General features: G+C 43.1%; 1 protein-coding gene across 3 annotated transcripts in view; it reads left to right on the plus strand.

Moving 5' to 3' along the window:
• Positions 1–22,918, plus strand: part of GMCL1 (germ cell-less 1, spermatogenesis associated) — a 124,918-nt gene that overhangs the window by 81,358 nt on the left and 20,642 nt on the right. For all 3 annotated transcript variants that reach the window (XR_015878265.1, XR_015878264.1, XM_088470828.1), the window contains exons 8-11: positions 171–255; positions 3,542–3,632; positions 6,215–6,358; positions 13,177–13,246. Coding sequence is in view for 1 of the 3 variants with exons in the window: in XM_088470828.1 (XP_088326954.1) it covers positions 171–255; positions 3,542–3,632; positions 6,215–6,358; positions 13,177–13,246 (390 nt within the window). In the remaining 2 variants the exon portion in view is untranslated. The remainder of the gene's footprint in view (positions 1–170; positions 256–3,541; positions 3,633–6,214; positions 6,359–13,176; positions 13,247–22,918) is intronic.

A 22,918-nucleotide genomic window follows, 5' to 3' on the forward strand; every position in this document is an offset into this window, starting at 1 on the left:
AGCATATTTGTATTATTTAGTTTATTTTATAATGTACATGTTGTGGTGCCCTGTTACAAACAGGGAGACTCAGATTGCCTTATTGTGTTAAAGTATCTTAATAAATACTTCATTTTTTAATGACCACATTTTATTTTACCCCTCTAATGTGTAAATTTGTGTGTTTGCAGCATCAATATGATGAAAGCCCTGATCAGCTCCCCTGACCTGCTTGTAATGCAGGTAGAGATGGATGTGTACACAGCTTTAAAAAAGGTACAGAACTGCAATGGGATGTCCACCTTAATCGCTTTCTCTAAGTACACTTCATAGTAATATGATCAAATCTGCAGTCTGCTCTTATTAAAGATGCTCTTCCCCTTGAGTTGTAGTAGACAACTGGAAAGCAGACTTTCTCTGCAGAATTACTCCTCATTCTGGTTACTTTATCTATGTGGTGGTCACCATATTGTCCAAAGGTGGGATCAGCCAGAATACACCTAATGGTGCAAGATATCGAGATCCAAAAGCAGTCCTATGCATGCCATGTCAGTTACTTGGAACTCTCCATGTGGGTTACCTTATTCCCTCTGATGCAAGTGTTGCTAAGGGTGCTTTAAAACTACAAAACTAAAGATAAAGTCGGAAGGTGTTAAAATGATTGGTCTGGCTACAGATTGGCTGAGAAGATTGTGGTGCTCAAAGAATCTAAATTTAGCAAACAGTCCGCCTTGGCATCTGCTTTTCAGAAAGGATTTTCTAACCCATGGGCTGTTCTGTAATTAAAATGTTGCTCAGCTGGAGTTAACATCATAGCTATTAAGTCCATGATAATATAGACCAAAGATCTAGCAGATTTAGTGACTCAGCTCACAATTTACACTAGAAAACCTTCAGCTGCTAAATATTCGCAGAGTTTGAAAATGAGCATTTTTTCCACTTATCTCTAGTATCTCTAGACCCCTTCTGATTTTATAATTTAAGAATTAAAACCCAATTTTTAAAGTTCAAGTTTCTGCCCTGTCAGTCTTCTTTCAGAGAAGATTGGCACTGCTTCCAGACAGTCAACCGTCCTTTTAGCAATTTCCTCTGCTGGGATTGATTCCGATTTGGGAGCTCTTTCCTGCAGATCCAACTATATTCTTTTGCATAAATTCCATTTCAGCCAAGAAATTATTGTTCAAGAATTATATATTTTGAGGGGTCTCTGGAACAGGAATCTTTTCTTCTTCTGGATGTGGTCAGAGCGCTTAATATCTATTAATATAGAACTGTTGATATCCACAACACAGAATCTTTTTCTTCTATATGATGATCAAAATAGGGCTTGGCCAGCAAGCAAAAGCAGACTGTAGCCAATTGTATTACCTTAGTATTTTGGCTTTCTTCTATCTGTGCTGGCCTCACTGTTTCAGACCAGCTCTGGGAGCATTCCACCTGATCAGTAAGTTCTTCCTGGGTAGCACGGCATGTAGTTATTGGGGTACAGCTGTGCCGGACTGCTACCTGTTCATGGAATCGGTATGAAATACCGCCGGCTGATTCCCGGCAGCAGCAGCCCAACAGCTCTGGAAATCCCAATCGTCCTCAGGTAAGTAATACCTAACCTAACCCCCCTAATCCTCCTTAGGGGTGCCTAACCCTAACCTCCCCACAAGTGCCTAACCCTAATACCCCCCTTCTCCGCTGCCTAAACCTAAGTCCCCCGGGGGTGCCTAACCCTAAGTTCCCCCTGGGGGTGCCTTACGCTAACCCTCCCTCCCCCTAGCCTAACCCTCCCGAGGGGGTGCCTAACCCTAAGTCCCCCCCGAGCACTAAACCTAATACAGCTGTCCGCTAGCGGCGCCTGGCATCCCTTGGATCGGGATGCCGGGCGCCTGTCTCCCGGTGTCAGGAAAATGACAGGCGTCTAGATATAGATATCTGTCATTTAACCCACGCCAGGATAAAGCAGTCGAGAAGCCGGCTGTCGGGATCACGTCAGCCGGTTTCCCGATTGCATCACCTGTTCATAAGTCCACATGTTAGCAAAGTTTTATAGGTTCAAAGATTTTGCATTCAGGGAGTGCTTTAGTATCTCTCCATGTTCAAAAACTGTTGGCGATCCTTTTCTGCTAGACCATTGGGGACACTGGATGGCCCCCATGACCCTCTGGTGGTGGTATATTTGACATGTCCAGGAATAATGATGTTCGTCCATGTAAGATGACGTTTTGCCTCTTTCTGAGTTCCGTTTTTTTGGAGGGAAAAATCCGAACTCCACGTGCAAACTCGAACCTATCCGAGCCTGCACATCCCTAGTTATAGCACACATGATCTCCCTACTCAGGAGTGGGGGGATAAATGTGTTGGCTTTTCTGGATGATTTGTTGCTAAGGGCAGCCTTAATAGCCTATTGCAAGAACATCTTCAGATTACCACCGATTCCTCCTTGGGACTTGAATTTAGTTTTGGAGGCACTTCAAAAGGCACTGTTTGAGCCTTTGAAAACTGTAGAATTGCAATATTTCACTTTGAAGGTTGTTTTCCTTTTGGCCTTTGCTTCGGCCAGAAGGGTATCTGAGTTAGCGGCTCTTTCCTGTAAATCTTTGCTGTAAATCTCTGCTTCTCATCATTCATAAGGATAGGGTAGTGTTACTCACTAAACTTTCCATTCTTTCAAATTGTTATCAGCTTTCCACATTAACCAGGATATTGTCCTTTCAGCTTTTCGCCAGGATTCAGTAACTAACCGAGATTCTTCCTTAGCACTGTTGGATACGATACGTGCGTTACGCATTTACTTGGCCCATACTGGGTCTTTAAGGCGTACAGATCTCCTGTTGGTGTTGATTGATGCCCTAAAAAGAGGCTGGCCTGCCTCAAGTGTCCATCGCATATTTGTCCTCAAATGTGACTGTTCTGGCCTCAACTCCTGCTGTCGGGGCTTCTTGGGCTGTACAGCATGGTGCCTTACTTGAGCAGCTGTGCAAAGCAGCTACCTGGTCATCATACACAAATTTCTTAGAGCGGTCGGTTCCGACCCCTTCCGCCTCGCCCGCCCCCCCTTCCCTAATTGGCTTGCTTTGGTATATCCCAGAAGTAATGGCATACCCCAGATGGATGAAAAAGGAAATTCGATTTTACTCACTGTGAAATCTCATCCTTGGAGTCCTTCTGGGGGATGCCAAGTTCCCTCCCTTGTCTGGTTTCATACTAGATACCTGTAGGTCTCTGTTTTCTCAGTTCTTCTGTGGGTCTTTCTCCAGTTTTGTTAAACATTAGACTGAGTTTATGGTGGAAGGGGAGGGGTTATATATAGGGGGTGCGAGCCAGTTTTCAATTAGCTAGTGTCCGACTCCACACCTCACTATGCATAACCCAGATGTAAGGCATCCAAGGAACCCAGATGGACTCCAAGGAAGAGATTTTATGGTGAGTAAAAATTACATTTTAGGGCTGCTAATCAAAATCAAATAGACATTAATATTTTCTGCTAAATAACCCAATTTCTAGGCTACAGCAAACCTTTATTTTCTCTGAGTGGGAATGCCATTGATTTATTTCTCTTATTTCCTCTTAGTGGATGTTCCTGCAATTAGTGCCTTCTTGGAATGGGTCCCTAAAACAGTTACTAACTGAAGCAGATGCCTGGTTTTCCAAATGCAGGAAAGGTTAGTAAATCATGTCTGACACATGATGTAATAATTATCCTTTTTTATTTATATGTTTACATAAAGGTGCTGTAGTACGGTAGGGGTATGATATACAGCAAATTGCATAGGCAAAAACTAATACAGTCCAGAACAAAAGCGAGAGTGGGAGGTGGTGATTGCCAGAGCAAAGTAGGGGTGAGTGAGAATGGGGCTGGAGATGTACGGAGAAGACGAGTGGTAGGTTATCATTTCCAATTATATAGCACTAGCATATTCAGTGGCGCTTTACAAGTAATTTTTTATAAAATAAGTAGTAGTTGAGGATGACAACCAGGAAGCAGGCATAGGAGAGAGAGGTGAGAATGATTTTATCAATAGAGGATCCTGAGTGTGAGGAAGAGTAATGTGCAGCAATTTACAGTTTTCACCCCAATAAAAAGATTTAACAATGTAATAATGATGTCACACTAACCTGCTTACATAAATTCCTATATAAAGATGGTAGTTTTGCAATAGAGTTTAAGGGGTCAATGCTATTAGGTGCGAAGGGGGCGAGATGCTGTTGCAGCGGCATAATAACGCCGGCTACACAACTCGCCCCCCCTTGAGGCCTGGGCTCAGATTTTTCTCCGCAGCCTTTTGGGGCTCCAAACAAAAACAAATGATTCCAAGGGTAACATAAGTGCTGTTTATAGCCGCAGCTACTCCTTCCGTGAGGGGACTCGTGGCTACCGGGATCAAGCCCTAGATATCTTATTCTTGTAGTTAGATTGCTGATGGACTAAAACCTGCACCATGATCTCCTATTTATTTGAACATTTATCAGTTGGACTCTAATGAAATCTTTCTCTTTTGTTCATTCAATACATATCCTGACGTAATTTGGAGACTGGAGCAGACAGAATGTCCTATTATAGATCTTTTTTGTTCCTAAGAGCCTGTTTATTAGGACAATTAGTACATGTTACGTGTGAGCAGCTACCTGACCTGGTTCTCTGCAGAGTGTTCTATAGCAATCAATTTAAAAATAATTAAATACTAAACTATTGTTAACCTGTGCAACCTCCTTATCTCCCTTTTTCCATCTTGTCATCTTTTTATATAATCTTTGGATTGTATTATTATTATCCTTAAAGTGCCACAACACAATAAGGGTACATGATAACTAACTGTTGTGCTTTGGCCTGTGCTGTGTCAAATGTCGCTCCAAATAGCATTTCATTGTTACCACTATGAGGAGTGTTTTTTTGTTTTCTTGCCTAAAGCCAGGCGTATCAAAAACTCCAGTTGTGTTCCTGCTCTTTCTGGCATTTGGCTGAAAACATTTATTTTGCAGTGCACCTAAGATGTATAACTGCCCTTGAGAATCTACCAGGTAAATAAGCTAAACCTACATTAGCCACTTAACTGTTGATAATATAATTATTTTTTTAAATATCTTTAACATTTTCAAGAATATATTTTGAAAAATGAATTTACATATTTCAACAGGAAAAATAAGCTGCCACCCCAAACACCTGCTCGTGGCCATGTGTCCAAATTGTAACATTAGCCCCCACCCACCAGTGGCCATAGAGTCCCATGGCCTAGCCCTCATCCTTCTAGTGTCCATAGGTTCCTTATGAAGCATCCCTTGGACCTTAACCCCTATCTTCCCAGTGACCACAGATTGCCATCCCGTATCCAGAGCGTCACGTTGCTCGTTGGAATTCCCCGGGACCTACCTCATGTGGAGCACTGGGGAGCTGGTCACTGGGGGTTGGAGACTGAATGCAGACATTAGCTGAGTGACAGATTATCAGAGTACAGAGATCGCCAACGCTCTCTGGTGTATGCTGCCTAGAATGGCGTCCGCACGCCATACTGGGGATCAAAATCTGGGTGTGATGTTAGTGGTCATCGACCCGTTACATCACTGCGTGGAAGCTAGAACAGAGCAGGAAATCTGTTCTGCACGTGTGCAGAGCCAATTTCCATGTAAATTGCAGGATGGAGGAGGATGGCACGGCTGCATAAGATGTGACCTTGACAGGGAAACCCAATCTGATTGCAGTTGCATTCCAGTTAAGTGGTTAAATATACAGAATCAGACCTTGAGACACTAGGTAACAGGTGCCTGTTCCCTGGAGTTATTAATAATGTAAGTACTGTACTGAAGGTACATATCCATGTTCCAACCAGTAAATCACTGTATACATGGTCATTATCTTTGTGCTGATGGCATTCCCTATATGTTTTCAATATGTACTCATACAGGCAGTTAAGTCTTAAGCAAGAATTAGGCTCTTTTTAAATAGTTTTTCTTACATTGATATTGTATAATTATTACAACAGTATATTGCTTATGTAAGACTTATTTATACACAAGAGAGCTGCATGCTGCTTTCTTGATTGAGGTCAAATGAAATAACTTTGTGGCAACTTGTAATGTAACATTCCAAAATGAGTTCTTTAATGTCGCCATAGGGGGCTGTTCTACAAATGCATAACACTGGTTTCAAAAGAACCATGGCCGGAGTTCACTCTGTCTATATGATGTACAACATTATCCTACGTAATCTGATGGTGACTAACCTCTGTATTCTCTATATGTCTTTCAGAGTTTGAAGAGAGTGGCATCACCTTCCTAGAAACTGAGCAGGGCAGCCCGTTTGTGCCAGTTTTCAAGCACCTGCGTATGCAATACATCATCAGTGACTTGGCATCAGCTAGAATTACTGAACGTGATGCTATAGTACCTTCATGTAAGACCAAATAGTAATGTGTTTGTGTTACAGCAGAGGGCATGACAAAATAACCAGTGATTTAAAAGTGGTTTCGCTATGAACTAGTACAAAAATGACTGTGTGAAGAAATTGAAGGTACTGAGGACCCCTTGTCTGGTAGCCAGAGACACACTCTGGAGCTCATTCAGAGGCGCTCGCAAAATGCTCTGAATGAGGTCGGCCGCATCTATTTTCTGACCCGGCCTCCTGGCCGCTTGCTAGGCTGTGGGTGACCACCCACAGCTTTAGCGAGCGGCCAGGTTGATGGTCGCGATGGTCAAGACCATCGCGACCATCGAGGATTGCGACAAGACCCTTGTGGTAGGGTCTCGTCTTCCGCAAGCCCCAGTGAGCTTTCGGCTCTATTAGAGCCGGAAGCTCACCACTGACGACATGAGTGAAATGAGTGGGGCCGCCCCCAAAAGACATGCGTTCCGTCGGGAACGCCTCTGTTTGGCCAGCCACCCCCCGGCCCCGCCTACAAAACGGTGCGAGCTGTCGATCACCATCGTCAGCCGCCCCTTTTGTAGTGAGCCCCAGAGCGAGAGAATTTCTCTCTCGCTTCGGGGCTTGTGCACGCGCAGTGCGGCCGCTGGGCTTGCGCAGGGCCTCAACATTGACCCGCTTTCGAGCGGGTCTGAATGAGACCCTCTGTCCCCACTTAAGTGACACAGCTGTAATAGCGAGGGCCGTGTGCAGTTATGGTGGAAAGCTTAAGAGCTTCCTCCTCTTGCTTCCAGAGTGCAATTAATGTGTGACTATTGCAGTCACAAGCCTGTGCATTGCATACATTAGCACAGAGAAACTTCATATAAAGGTGCTTAATCTGGCTCTCAGGGGAATAATCAACATATTTTATTTATTTTCTTTGTCAATACTGATACATTATTACATTTGCAAATCTCTGTTTAATAGGAAGTCATGTGCATGCTGTAGCTGTAGACCAGGGGTGTCAAGCTCGTGGCAATCCAGCTGCTGTGGGACATATCCCAGCATTCCCTGCCACAGTTTTAGCATGCTCTAAAAACAAAACTGTGGCAGTGCATGCTGGGATGTGTAGTTCCACTGCAGCTGGATGGCCTGAGTTTGACACCACTGCTGTAGACAATATTTTAGCCATTCCAACCAGTCAAGAATACTGATCAGTATTCTTGATTGGTTGGAATGGGAGTCATCATAACTTGGTGCGACTAGATATGGACATGTACACAGTTTTGGGTCTTTTTGCACACAATCAGGAACCTGCCCCTCAGTCCCTGCAAACAGTTGTTAGGTAACTCTAGCAGATCATGTGTATGTTAGGGGTGGCGCTTTACTATTATTCTTTGAAGAGAGGAGACAATTCTGTTCTGACCTCTAGGATCGTCTCCTCTCTTCAAAGTTCTGTTACCAATCTCTGCTAATGCTGGCCATACACTCTGCAATTATCGTGACGATCCGCCCGATATCGGCGGACCGCCGCGATAATTGCAGCGTGTATGCGGGCGACCGAGGGTTAAATATTGCTCGGTCGGGCATGCTGGATTGTCCAGCATGCCCGTCCGATGCGATATTTACCCGGGAAACTGTCGGCCGCATCGGGCAGTGTATGCCCAGCGCGGCCGACAGACAGACATTTCCTGTGTTCCTTCCTACGGAAGGAACAGGGAAATGTCTCCTCCCCCGGGGGCGGAGCGCGGATGTCGGGCTATACACTGTGAGATTTCTCTCACAGTGTATGCCGGCGACATCTGCGGCTGGCAGGCAGCCAGATAAAATGTCTGTCGGTCTGACAGACATTTTATCTGGCAGTGTATGCCCAGCATAAGGATACTGAATTTAAACCTCTATACGCTCCTGCCTATACTTTCTGAAACCTGCCTATACCTTCTAAAATTTACGCTATTTGCGTACGCAGTCATACAGTAAAATAGAAGCCTTCAGACCTTGAAAATGTGTTTCCGAAGCACAAAGTATATTATTCAACATAAAAACAGTAGGTTACATGCTGTGATCTAAAGACAATTTAGCGCAAAGAAATTATACAGACCCAAGGTACAATTATACATACGCACGCGCAATGGGACCAGTTACCGGCATCCATAAGAAACCTCCATCAACAGCATCAGCATGAAGACTCCAGATTGGGGTCAAAACACACATATATATATATATACACCCTTACAGAAGTAGACTATACAATAGAAAAGTTTGGCATGGTTTCATTGGTTCCCAGTGCGGGTGCATCTGTTACAGGATATTTAACAGGTTGATTCAAATGGACACAGGTCAGCTTCCGACAGCCTATTGTCTCCTCTATTCCCCCTGGATGCAGATCTAAGCTGTTAATTTTACAAAGTACATTTTAGTGTTATTTAACTCTCTACTGTTCATAAGTTGAGAATGCAGGTTGCGATCTTCTCACCGATGATACCGGAAAGCTGTTGAGAGAGAGAGTCGATCAGTACACTGTTTGCTTATCATGTACTAAACCTGAGATACCAAATAATCTTTTATTTCATAACATTAGCAATAAATGAATAAACCCTGAATATTACACTTTGTAGCTATGGAACCTTTTATGTGAGTGTGCAGTGTGTAAGTATTATGGGTTTGGGAAAAGACGCTAGTTAACTTGTGGCAGAAGCGTACCCATGAAGCTAATAAACAGCGTTCACATGCAGGATATCATGCATTTGCTAATGTGCGTCATGTTAACAGCGTAACTGTGCGTAATGTGCGGTGTTTATGCATGTGAGTCTATTTATGATGGATTTAATAAATATATATATATATATATATATATATATATATACACATATACACATATATATATCATCCCTTACTAACATTTTTAAACTGCAATGCAATGTGTTATGGGCAGTGAGCTTCACTCTCAAACAGGGTGGAAATCCCCCGCCCATTGCTGGTGCCATCCTGTCTGACAGTGAGTTTAAAAGTTTTCTTTTGCCTAATTAGGATACCTGTGTCAGTTCTTTTCAAGCAGATTTCTTACCATTGTTCATTCAGTCAAATTCAAGTGTCTGGGCCATATTACAATTGCCACAGCTACACCTGCCCACATGTGGGGTCTCTCCCTTTACATGCAAAAACACCCACAGTTCCTGGTGTATTGTCTTTTCTAATTACTTTTCTCAGGAAGCTGTTTTTCTAGTTGTGTTGGTATTTTTCTATGCAAGGTTGTCCCCAGAATGTGCTTGTCATGGCTTCTAAAAGGATTACCAAAAATATTGCCATCTGTACTTAGCTCATGAGTTGTAACTTAAAATGGCGCTGGACGGCCATTCGCAAAATGGCGTCGTTTTGATCTAATTTTAAGCTGATCTTGTCTCAGCCAATTATCCAGCTTCGACACTGCTAAAAGCACATTTTCTTTATGCTACTTGTCTTGACTGACCCCACACAAATATAACGTTACAGTTCAATGCCAAAGTGTCTTAAATCTGACCATGCAGGACAGAATAAAGTAGTTTGATATTTGTTCAACACTTAGAGTAAAGGATTCTGGGCCTAATGCAGATTTGAATCTGCAGCTTAAAATTTGTGTGAAGTCAAAAAGTGTAATTTTGCCAGCAAAGAGTGACCTACACGCTAAAGACCTGGGAGCGAATACGTGAGTGGGACCTTTAGCTTGCATGTGTACATTGTTATAACTTTTCTATTCTTTATAAACCAAGTCTACTTTAACGCAGAATAGTCTATTTTATCACTATGGAGCCAGTAATTCATCTTTTATCTGGTAAATCATCAAAGCACTTTAGAGTGAAAGTTTCTGGGCCTGACACAGAGTTGGATGGAAATCTGTTGTACGTTCTTCCAAAACTGCGTGCACTGACATTGGCACATACTGTATGTGCGATGCTACTGCCAATACGTGTGCTACTAGTCCTCTTCATTGTGCACATGTAACTATACTAGTTGCAGAAGATGCAATGTATTGTCACACCCTCGCTGAACTTTGCCTGTGTGAGAACGAAGTGTAGATGCAATCAAAATGCGTACAACTGTATTAGCGCTACTTCCATATGCTCACTTCTGGAGCAAGGTTGGTGCAAAACACGTACAATATGATCCACAAACAGGCATATGTATTTGCTTGGTGTGATATTACATAACCTACTAAATAATGGAATACTGTAGTAACCAATGACTGATTTTACTGTAGTGGCTGCAGCCACCTCCAGTACAATCCGCCACCTCCGTGAGACAGTTTCTGTCCGTGACTGCACTGGCTACACTCTGTGACCTGCAGTGGCTTCCCATTGGAAGCACTACTTACCTGTCACACAAAGGACAGGCAGCCCCAGGGGGAGAGATTTCTCCCCAGCCCAGGCTGCAATTAGAAGAGCGCATGCTTTCAGTGGGAAGCCGCACTTCTGCCTTTCGGGCAGCCCTACCTTCCTTCTAGGGGCTTCAGCCAATGCAAATCCATTTTTGCACATGTGCAGCAGGGAAATCGCCGGGAAAATGGTATTTCGGTGTCCTGCGCATGCGCAGTAGACTCCAGGCACAGACTAGTGCCCGGGCTCTACTGAATCTGTTAGTGCGCTGCGGAGAGACAGGAGGGGGCTCTGGACGCTGAGTGAACACAGGCCCCCTCCTCTCTTAATATGCCCCTGCTCCTCAGTTATGAGACTCTATTTGTGTGGAATTGGTGTACAATGAATTTGGATTAATAATAGATGGTATTTCAAGTAAATGGGTGCCTGCTTTTCTGATCTGTGAGATCTATAGTAATAGGCTTTGTGTTTCCATCCACAGTGCTGTGCTTGCCAGATGGTCACATCTTAAACAGACCTTTTACAATAATAAATAAGCAAACTATACAGAAGCGCATCCTCCGTATTGACTATTGTACTTCATTAAAACTCCAGATGGAACCTTCGAGCATATCGTAAAAAATAGCACTCAACTAAAACACTCATTAATAGAAATCCTGAAAAATGTTTACTATTGAAAATGGTAAAGTAAGCCTTAATGGAATAACAGTAGTTATAAATAAACAACTTTATAATTAAAACCAGTCATTGTCGCCTGGGTAAATAGCTATATAGTGTTCTATAAAATAATGATGTTTTCTGGGCTGCTGTACAGTCATGTAGCTTGTTGTGTAATTATTGTACAGACATTGCAGGGGACCAGTCGTTAACAGCTGTTAATATATTATGCTATAGCCCCTACTGTATAATCTGCCTCAGTACTGTGGTCACTTCATTTTGTTTTTCCAGTACCAGAGACTTATCATTTGTTATTTATGCACAGATGGGCTGTATTGGGCCAGATCTGGGCAAATCACATCTGGATTATTTTCTTTCAGCTGTTGCACTAAGTTTCTTACATGCACAGTCTAGTTCATGTCCTTATAGTATGGTACAGAGGGCTTCTTTGGTGTGGCTTTAGAAAAAAAGTCAAGAATTTAAAGGGGAAAGCCCCTATTTTCATACCTACGACTGCATACCTGGTATTCAATCATGCAATATTTCACTGATTACCAAGAGCTTTACTACAGAGACTGTGAGTAGATATAGAAAATAAACTCCATTGTGAAGATCAGCTAGTAAAAGATAAATCAATAAAAATATGTATAATTTAATAAATATACTACTCCCCTTATAGGTGATAATTTTACTATAAATAAAAGTGGCTTCTCTCAGTATTAGTTCCTTATTTTCACCACTCTATAGAAAAGGATCATTTATCTCCTTAAAATCAATTTTTATCCATATAACAAAAAAAAAATACCATGTATAAATCTGCATGTTAAATCATGTGTTGTATTAATAAATAATTTTCTCCCGACAAAATCCTTAATACAAATTCTCAGTTATATCTCTTCCTGGCTGGTAAGACTGCTGTCCAGGCTCCACTGCTGCACAGTGCAAATGCAGGATTTCGCTCACTGATTCCTCCTCCTTCCGGCTGCATTCCTCTGGGATTAGAGCTTTTGTGTTGATAACAGGTGGTTGCTCTGATCACCAATTATTGTTTCTAAATTATTTACTGGTGATCATAGTGTTAAATAAGCAACAAATGCTAAGAAAATACCTTTTTTTGTCGTTGAATTACTGATTTATAAGGTGATTAATTGTTAAAATGGGAATATTATTTTGTTACACGCTATATTCTTCTTTACCTTTTTCCTGTATATCTGTGCCATGAAGACACTTTTTTCTATATCTGGCACTTTTGAGACCAACTGGATAGTCTCCTTCCCTGTACAAGCTGCAAACTTAAACCTTGACTTTTTTTTTTTTTTTACACAGAAGACCCCTGTTGATGGTTAGGCACAGATCCATGCTTTCCAAAAGAGACTGAGCAAAATAAATCACTTTAAAAATTGAAGATGAGACATATTTTATTTGCATCATGACTAAAAAAAAAAAATTATATTTAACTTACATGTAACCTGTGAGACCTAGAATGTCAAATGTCAGTAGACCTGCAAAGAAGGCAGTGAGCAAACTCCTAACTTGTAACTAGCTAACTGATGTGAACACAGGGGTCTTCACATGTTTGGACTTGTAGTTCTAGAGCTGCTATTTATTGGATTAGTGGTAATATATGACTGACAGGACAACCTAGTGTAATGTATTTTTATTATTCTGAAAGATATAGAAGTCTGGTGTACACATTGGGTGAAAACCTTTTTTTACAGTTTAAATTTGGTTGTGTGCAATGGTGGCTAGCTACTTTGTGATACAGAACATGAAGGTTTGCTAAGTGTGAATGTAGTTACGTTGCAGCTATTAGCGTCTGATACCGGTAAAATAAACCTTGTTGTTTGGTGTGTGTTTCAGATTGGTTGTCCTCCGTTTACAAACAGCAGTGGTTCACTATGCTCCGTGCTGAGCAGGATAATGACACTGGGTGAGTACATCACACAATTTAATTAGCCTTCCCTCTGTACAGCCATACCAGATCCTGGAGAAATTATGTCATTGAGGCAGATTATAAAAATCTAGTTGCTGTCATAGTTAATAGATTTGCCTCCTATCAGTGGTAGAAGTTTGTTGTTGTAGCTGAAACCATATCCAATTTATATTTCTAAACTAATTTTGTCTACAGCTGTGTCCTCATGCCCCTATACCCACGAGGTGCCTGGTGCGATTCCCGAGCTGTAGTATACGTTTTCCTGAACTGCTACTTTTTCATCAATTTTTGATTTTAGTTCACAAAAAGTTTACTAGGTATTCATATTAGTGGGGTGGGGGTGTTGCAAAGGATTTGGTCTAAAGCGGCAGATGAAGCAGAACGTTGCATGGTGGGCAAGGGTCACTTGTCAGCCCTGTCTTTTACCAGTTTAACCTGGATTCTTTACTATTTCCTTAACTTTACTACTTTTTCCTTCATTGTGCTACGTTTTCCTCAATTTTGTGTCTTCGTTCGCTTATATTTTCTTAGTTACTTAGGGATTAGTGTTTTGCCGCTGCTAAGTAGTAAAGTCTCTTGCGCACTAATTTGGGGCTGTTTGGCGCGTTTGTGGACAAGCGTATATGGACACATCTGTATATTCTTTTGTCCCACATACAGTATACAATGTGAAATATAGATAACAACATAAGGGGAGGTATATGAAACCTTCTAAAGAGTAGAGAAGTTGCCTATAGCAACTAACCAGCTTCTACCTATCATTTGTATAAAATGTAAGTGATAAATGATAACTAGAAACTGATTGGTTGCTATGGACTGTGTGTCCACTTTTCCATGCTCTAGAATGTTTGATGCATTTTCCCCCACAGTAAGGTGTGGTATAATGGGGCGACAGAAAAAAAAATTGACATTCAAAATGTCGACTGGTGCTGAATGTCAACAGTAAAACATGACCGTTAGGTCGGCCATCATTCTGTAGACATGTGTTTAGGTTGCCACTAGAATGTCGGCCTAAGAATCATAAAAAATGTTTCGACGTAATGTTAAATGTAAACATTTTCACTGTGTCGACCATTTAACACTGTCGACCTAAATACATGTCTACAGAATGATGGTGACCTTTTTACTGTCAACATTCAAAATGTGTCGACCTTCTAGTGTGGGTTTTTCTGAATATCAACTTTTTTTTTTTTTTTTTTTATTGTCGACAGTATCCCCACAGTGCCATCTGGATTATTATCTGAAGACTTAAGTTTTTGTTTTAAAAGACAAATTACTACTTTACAGAGGCTGTTAATTGTCATTGTGCAGTCAAATGGGAATTAAAAATATTTTTTTTTTTTGGTAGGGTATTATGTTGGATTTATGTAGATTTGTGTTCCCGTGAATAATAGAGACCTAGAAAATCCCAGCATTGTTAAATACCATAGCAATGTTACTGAATTAGATTCGACTTGTGTCTGGCTGCCAGCTCTATCTCACTATCTGGTCTGCTATGTCTTGTCAGCCTCACAAAGGTCCACAGTTCAGATAGTAGAGACGTGTTCAGCGCAGTCCCGCGGGACAATCTTCTGTGCAGTGTTCTAGAAATTGCCAGTGTCGTCCTAGTTCACCTGTGAGTAATGTTATCATCGCTAGTGTTCTGGGACATGGCGTTTCCTCACTGGCTGTGAAATTTGATAGATAATCTACAAAAAGCTGCTTGGCATAGATCCGAAGCTGCCCTGACAATGATGTCAGATGACTAAAAGAAGGATAAAGCTTGCTTGAATCTCATTTCTTTTGTTCCCATTCTATATAACACAAATCTTCCCTGGATGACCAAACATTGATTTCTGACACTTTGCTTCCATTTAATTGGCCCCAGTCTAATTTATGGTTACTTCCTGTTGATTTTGTGACGTTCAGCAGCCAGATGGCTACTGAGTCTGAGGTCTATGCATCCAAACAAATCTCTAAAAAAAAAATAGACCTTACATATAGGGTATTTGCTGAGTCAGATGTTAGCCAAGATTTAATGATATAGGGAGTGAATTTGATATATAGGGGCCTCTTTATCAACGAGTGATAAAACGCGTTGCATATAATAAATGGTGCTCCAGCCAATCGGCTCCCAACTGTCATTTTTCAAACAGATGAGTTGGGAGCCGATTGGCTAGAGCAGCATTTATCATACACGAGTTTTATCACTCGCTGTGAATGATGAAACTCGTTGATAAATGAGGCCCATAGTGATATGTAGGTCCGAGTCTAATAATTATTTTTATTATTTTTTTTTCTCTTATTTATCAATATGTGAATATTGTTATTATAGTGTTGTCATTTTTTTATATATGATGCTGTTGTTTCTTATGTTCTTTATGTAATATTTTTGATGTATTGTCCATTTCAACTTTGTTATATTCAGTGCTTATGCTTCAATAAAGAAAAATTGGTTTGAAAAAAAAATGTTCTGTCCAATCACAAATATAGATGCTTAATTGCAAATATAGCAGTGAAATATTATAACCCCCTACTAGACTGAGTGTAAGGTCAAATACCTAAGTGGCTACAGCTTTGAAACACCAATGTACATACCTCAGTCAGGATAAATTCAAAATGTGAGCATTCTGTAACTCATTAAGGCAATACAAATGGTCTGCATATTCCAAATTATACAAATCAGAGGAGAAAAATAAATACATAATACAGAATACTGGGTCACCTTCCCTGTTTTCTCTAGCTCTCTGTCTGACCAGCTGCAGCAGGCAGCTCCTCTACAACTTTTACCCTCTTGTGAAGAGCACTCCTCCATGTTCTTGATTGACTGTCCTACAGAGACTTATTAGAGACTCCTTTGTAGTCACTGGGACATCAAAGTGCTTCTTGGCTTCCTAAAAATAATGGCCTATAGCTATAAGGCAGTGATTCCCAACCTCGGTCCTCAAGGAACACTTAACAGTCTTGGTTTTAGTGATATCCATGATTGTGCACAGATGGATAAATCAAATAATAAACTGGGACACTAATTAAGTCACTTGTGCTCAAGTATGGCTATCCCTAAAACCTGGACTGTTAGTGTGCATTGAGGACCGTGGTTGGGAACCCCTGCTCTAAGGTATATCTTAGCCTGGCCAGTCTCTGCAAATTCACCTTCGTGGGTGAGCAAATTTGGGTTTTCAGTTCCACTAATGAAAAAAGAGACAGTAAACTATAAAAAAATGCAAAAAAATATATTTAAAACTATTGAACAATAAGAAAATTGCTTTATTAATTGCATAAAGCACGTTTTCAATAATCTTTAATTGTTATCACTCTCCTAAAAGATTTGCATCTCCGTTTCTGCCTTTCCTTATTAATCCCCTCTGAGCCATCCTTCTCGTGTTTCTCTATACTCCCATTCTTAGATGGCGATATCTGTACAGGCACTGCAGTGATACTTGTTAAATAGGCTTCCCCATGGCAAATGTAATTTTCCCGCCAGCGATACCAGTGTTGAGAAATATGCATCTTAGGTTCTATTCTAAACAATAAAGCTGGGCACACACGTAAAGGTTTTCTGTCCAACCATCCAACTAGTTGATTGGTTGGAATGAAAATCTGGTAAGGTATGAAAGCAAATGACAATCAGCAATTTGCTCCCTAAACGCCAGAAAATGGACAAAAACTGTTGTTTGAACAAATTGTTTAGCTCAAACATTTAACAAACTTGTCTGACGACCATTTTCATCTGTTTTCTGGCATTTAGGAGCAAATTGCTGATCATCAGTTACTCTCATATGTTACCAGATTTTCATTCCAACCAATCAAGTAGTTGGATGGTTGGACAGAAAATCTTTACGTGTGTATGCAGCATAAGACTTTAGTAATGTATGCATGTTTTAGAAGCATCAGCCCGTGTTACACTTGTGTAATCAAACAGGATTTTATCAGACTTAAGCTGGGCCACACACTAGACCAACTAACATCCAACCAGCCAACTAGTTGATTGGTTGGAATGAAAATTTGGTAAGGTATGAAAGCAAATGACAATCAGCAATTTGCTCCCTAAACACCAGAAAATGGGCAAAAACTGTTGTTTGAGCAAATTGATTAGATCAAACATTTAACAAACTTGTCTGAACGACCATTTTCATCTGTTTTCTGGCATTTAGGAGCAAATTGCTGATCATCAGTTACTCCCATTCCTTACCAGATTTTCATTCCAACCAATCAACTAGTTGGATAGTAGGATGAAAGTTGGTCTAGTGTGTGGCCAGCTTTATCCTAAGGAACTTTTGTCTTCACTTATCTACTACCCCCTCCACAAGCGACTATTGAGCTGCTTTTATTTTTCCTAATTAGTTAATTATTTCTAAATTTTAAATTATCCTAGAAATACTCCATTTCATTTAAACTAATTTACACCAGTACTGTATACTAAAATATTCAGCATTTGTAAAAAAAAAATGTTTTAATTTTTAGAACAGCCTGTACAAGCTCTTAAGTTGCTTTCAATCACTAACTGCTATGACTTCATATATGTTTTGCAGATTGTAAGTGAATTGTTTTAGGGAACGGTTCTAGGCAGAGTTAGTGGGACCTGCATTCCAATATGTCACTAGTTGGAGAAGTCTGGAAGTTTAATAATTATTATTTTAATTCAGATTATTCTTTGTATATGTATTTTCTTTAAACCTCCTTGTGATATCACAGGTAAAAATAAAAAATTATGGTGCAGACCAGACAGACACTGATCTGGGGGCTGACCCACATAGGCTGTCATTTTACTCAAAAGCAAAAGACACATTCACTCTCCAGAATGAGGTTCTATTTGGAACTTCCCACACTGTCTTTATCTGCTCCCAATTTTTATGGCTCTGCACCAGTTTTGAGTACCAATTCCACATAGATTTTTTTTTTTTTTGCTTCAATAGCAAGTTAAGTACCTTGTAAGGGGATCGGTATGAATGACCGCCGGACCTAAGCGCGGGCTGTCCGCGCCCGCTGCCCAGCTTACCTTCAATCGGTATACCGGGCGTTGGGCTCCCGGCGTAGGGATCATGATAGGCGTCGGGATTTCGACACCTATCATTATTCCCCTGTCGGGATTGCAGAGTCAGGAAGCCGGCGGTCGGCATTTCGACCGTTGGCTTCATGACTGCAACCCCTTGTAAGCATTCATTTGGCAGTCATTTTTCTTAGCTATCCTCCTACAAACCATTATTGCCTTTATTTTTAAATGTCTCTGTGGGGTGGGTACACAAGTATGGCTGCCAGTCTCACACACACAGCTCTGTCATCATGTGACCTGATGGCAGAGGAGAGACTGGGGGGATATTACAGTGCACACAGCAGATTGAGCTCAGAGGGTCATTCCAAAGCACTTCTGCTCACTCCAAAGATACATTGTTTGCCATAGTAGTCACATGACACTGTTCAAACTCTGCAGAAATATCATTCTTTAATAGCAACCTGATGAAATAAACCAACAAATAAAGTTCTTATCGAGATTCTCCTCCTAGTCTGCCATAATGATTTGTTTATTTCTTCTTCGGGGTCCATGGGGTCCACAGCCATTACGTTGGGGTATGAATCCCGGTCACCAAACAGTTAACGCAAACGAGTTCTCTGCTCCCAGGATGCATCGGGGTTCCTCCTCATATACCCCACCCCCTGCCTCATGTAGCCAGTTCTTCCTGTTTGGTGTGTTCACCACATAGACAGTGGGACTGCTGGAGCAGTCCTGCAGACGAGTAACAAAAAAAAAAAAAGGGAGTTTAACTCTCTATCTCAGCGGATGGTCTGAGCTGTCCTGGAAGCAGCCTCGTGCCTGATTGGAGGCGCACCGGCCACGCGCTGCAACTACCTCCTCCAGCACCGCTAGCCTTGGCAGGTCCATGGCAGGGGATTCGGCAGGGGCTCTCAGGGCCTGGACCGCAACCTGATCAAGGGGATGGCAGGTAAGCCGTTGGTTGCGGCGGCCGCTGACGCTGGGACCACGTGGTGGTCCGGCCTCCGGCGGTGAGACTGGCCGGAGGCGCGCTGCAGTCAGGAGGCATACGGCTTGTCTCCTAGCCTAGACCGCCGGGATAATGATGTTCCTGACCAGCCTGGGCTGGTGGCGGTGGCCAGGTCAGTTTACCGGGCAGGTCCAAGCAGCATAGGGGAGGTACGCTTCCCCGGCGGCCCCGCCCCCAATCCACACGCTAGTTCAGTCCTCTGGCGCAGTGATTGTGGATTGCTCCTCCCAGCCTCCATATAGGGCAGCCAGAGTGTATGTCAGTTGCTTTCTGAACACTGCTCCTACAGGACGCTGGTCAGTCTCCCTGTATACCTTGCCTACTGCTGGTTTAGGTGTTTACAGGGCTCTATCCTACCTAAGCTTAGGCTGATTGTGGTAGTGAGAGCTTATATGCATATGGCTCGCGGAGTATTTATGCATGACATGTGATTGTTGTTTATGGATACTGTTTCTTCTGTAAAAGAACTGTAATTCCTGTATACTGTCACTGTCTCTCCCCTTCCCTTGCTACAGGTGTGTGGGTTGAGAGTAGAAAGTAGCACATAGACACTCAGAACCAGTGTTATGTCTAAGGAGTCTGAGGGTCAGATGGCGGGAGCCCCGTTGCTGATATCCTGTGTAGCCTGCAAGGCAGGTTTGTCCCCACAGGACTTTCTACAAAATGGGCTTTGTGGGAACTGTTTCAGACAGCCACCACACCAACTAAGTTTGCCTGTTTCAGGCCCTGAGCCTCCTTGGGCATCATTTTCTCAGGTTATGGCTCAGGTGGCGGAACGGCTGGCTGCCCCGGTATCACCGGTTTGGGGTTTGCCTCAGCAGATGCATCCTATGCCCATGATGTGGCCGCCTTGGATGGACCCTGGTGCTGGTAAGGTTATGGCATCATCCTCGGGGGTTTTTCAGCCTCAGGCTGTCAAGCCAAAGCATCCTAAATCTAGGCGCCATGTATCGCCTCATATGGGTGAGTACTCCAGTGCCTCCAAGGAGGAGGAACAGGCACAGGACTCTTCACAGGAGTCTAGCTCCGAGGAGGGTGATGATCATTTCCCAGTAGCCGATGTCCCCTTTGTGATAAGGGCTGTAAAATCGGTGTTAAATATGGAGGAAGGGGATCTTCCGCCTAGGAAAGCCCCCCTGTTTAAGCGCCAGAAAGTGGTTAAGGCAGAATTCCCAAAGTCTGAACATTTATCAGAACTTATGGAGGAAGCCTGGGTCCGTCCGGATAAGATAAGCCATTCTTCTAAAAGAATGGCGCTTCTATATCCTTTTCCAGCAGAGGACTGTGCCAAGTGGGAGAATCCACAGTCTGTTGATGTACATGTGGCACGGCCGATTAAACGTACCACTCTGCTCATCCCAGCAGTTTCACTGAAGGAAACCACGGATAGGAGACTGGAGACTTGTCTCAAATCAATTTTTTTGGTGGCAGGAACGGCCACCTGCCCAGCTATGGCCACTGCCTGGGTTACAAGAGCTCTAACGGAGTCTTTACCAGATGCCTTTAAGGAGCAACTGGATATGAGCTCCTTTGTTAGAGAAGGGGCCTCTTATTTGGGAGATGCCGCCTTGGATGCAGGGATCCTTTCCTCTTAAGGTTTCAGCAGTCCGTGGTGGCACATAGGATCCTCTGGTTGAAGCATTGGAAGGCAGATGCCGGGTCCAAAAAGGCCCTAGAATTCCTTCCATTTACAGGAGGTGTTCTCTTTGGTCCAGAATTGGACAAAATTGTATCCTCTCTGGCAGCCTCAAAGACGGCAGGTTTGCCATCAGCAACCTCGTCTAAATTGAGGAGGTCATCTTTTCGGGGGTTTTCGGCCGCAGGGCAAGGCCAAAGGTCTGGCTTCAGCGAGATTTCCACCAAAAAAGGCAGGACCCAGGAAGCCCTGGCAGAACAAACGTCCAGGATCTAGGGTCCAGGATAAACCTGTGGCCTGATGGGACGGGCCTCCCCCTGGGGATCCCAGGGTGGGGGGTCGACTACTTCGGTTCTCAGAGCCCTGGCACCTCACGACGGAGGATGCCTGGGTTCGAGGAGTTGTTTCCCGAGGGTACGCCCTGACGTTTTGGAGGACTCCTCCGCAAAGGTTCTTTTGTGTAAACCCGCAGGTGGGTTCAGAAAGAGCTTTGGCCCTTCAGAAGGCTGTTCTTGCCTTGCTAGCATCAGAAGTAGTGATTCCGGTGCCAAAGAATCAGTTCCGAGAGGGGTTTTACTCCAATCTGTTCTTGGTTCAGAAACCGAACGGGTCATACCGGCCTATTCTGATTCCGAGAGAGCTCAACAAATTTGTTCGATACCCCGGGTTCAGGAAACATTGCGATTGATTGTGTTGGCAATGGAACAGGGGGACTATATGGTATCCCTAGATATACAGGATGCCTACCTTCACATCCCAATCACACAGGCTCATCAAAAATTTCTTCATTTTGCGGTAGGGGAGGAATATTTTCAGTTCCAGGCCCTGCCGTTTAGCCTGTCCACAGCCCCTCGGTTATTCACCAAGGTGATGGCGGTGATGATGGCATGCCTCAGATGCCAAGGCGTCAGGATTTTGCCTTACTTGGACGACCTCCTGTTGCTGTGGCAGTCCCCACAGCAGGTACAGGATCATTTGAGGCTGACAGTATCATGTCTGTACAGTCACGGCTGGATCATAAACTGGCAAAAGTCGTCACCCTGTCTGGTACAACAGATGTCATTTGGGAGCGAGATTGGACTCTGTGGTGCAGAAAATATATCTGCCGGAGGAGAAGATTCTTGCCCCACAATCACGAATACGCAGGTTGCTTCGCAACAGGCATATATCCGTTCTAGTAGCCATGCAGGTCCTGGGGTCGATGGTGGCCACCTTCAGGATGGTGGAATACGCTCAGTTCCACTCCAGACCACTGCAGCAATTAGTTCTGTCTCGCTGGAACAAGGATCATCGCATGATCAGGTCTCAGCTGCTGCGTCTCTCCAGAGGTACGGTTGTCCCTGACCTGGTGGTTGCAGACAAAGCATCTCAGGGTCGCCCCTTTTGGGTGCCGGATTGGACATTAGTCAAAACCAACGCCAGTCTTCAAGGTTCGGGGGCGATGACGGGGTCACACACTTTCCAAGGAAAGTGGTCAGTGGCGGAAAGCCGGCTACCGATAAACATCCTGGAACTAAGAGCTATATTCAAAGCTTTAGTACAGGCTCAGGAAGTCTTAAAGGGCACGTCGGTGCAGATACAGTCGGGCAATTGCACCGCGGTCGCCTACCTAAATCATCAAGGGGGCACAAGGAGCTGGGCTGCCTTGGCAGAGGTATCAAAGATCCTGGTATGGGCAGAGAATTCATCTGCCCACGATATCTGCCGTGTTCATTCCAGGAATCCTGAATTGGGAGGCCGATTTTCTCAGTCGGCAAGAGATAAATGCAGGAGAATGGGCCCTACATCCACAGGTTTTTCGGAACCTTGTGGACAGGTGGGGTCTACCAGAAATAGATCTGATGGCATCAAGAAGGAACAACAAGGTTCCCAGGTACGGATCCTGGACAAGAGATCCGAGAGCCGAGTTTGTTGACGCACTGACAGTAAAGTGGCATTACAAGCTGGTATATCTGTTTCCCCCGTTTGCTCTTCTGCCCAGAGTTGTCAGAAAGATCAAACAAGAGGGCAGCACTGTCATAGTAATAGCTCTGGCATGGCCGAGACGGCACT

The sequence above is a fragment of the Taudactylus pleione genome, unplaced genomic scaffold, assembly GCF_031769625.1.
Source record: "Taudactylus pleione unplaced genomic scaffold, aTauple2 ptg000105l, whole genome shotgun sequence".
In the NCBI taxonomy this organism is placed as follows: Eukaryota; Metazoa; Chordata; class Amphibia; order Anura; family Myobatrachidae; genus Taudactylus; species Taudactylus pleione.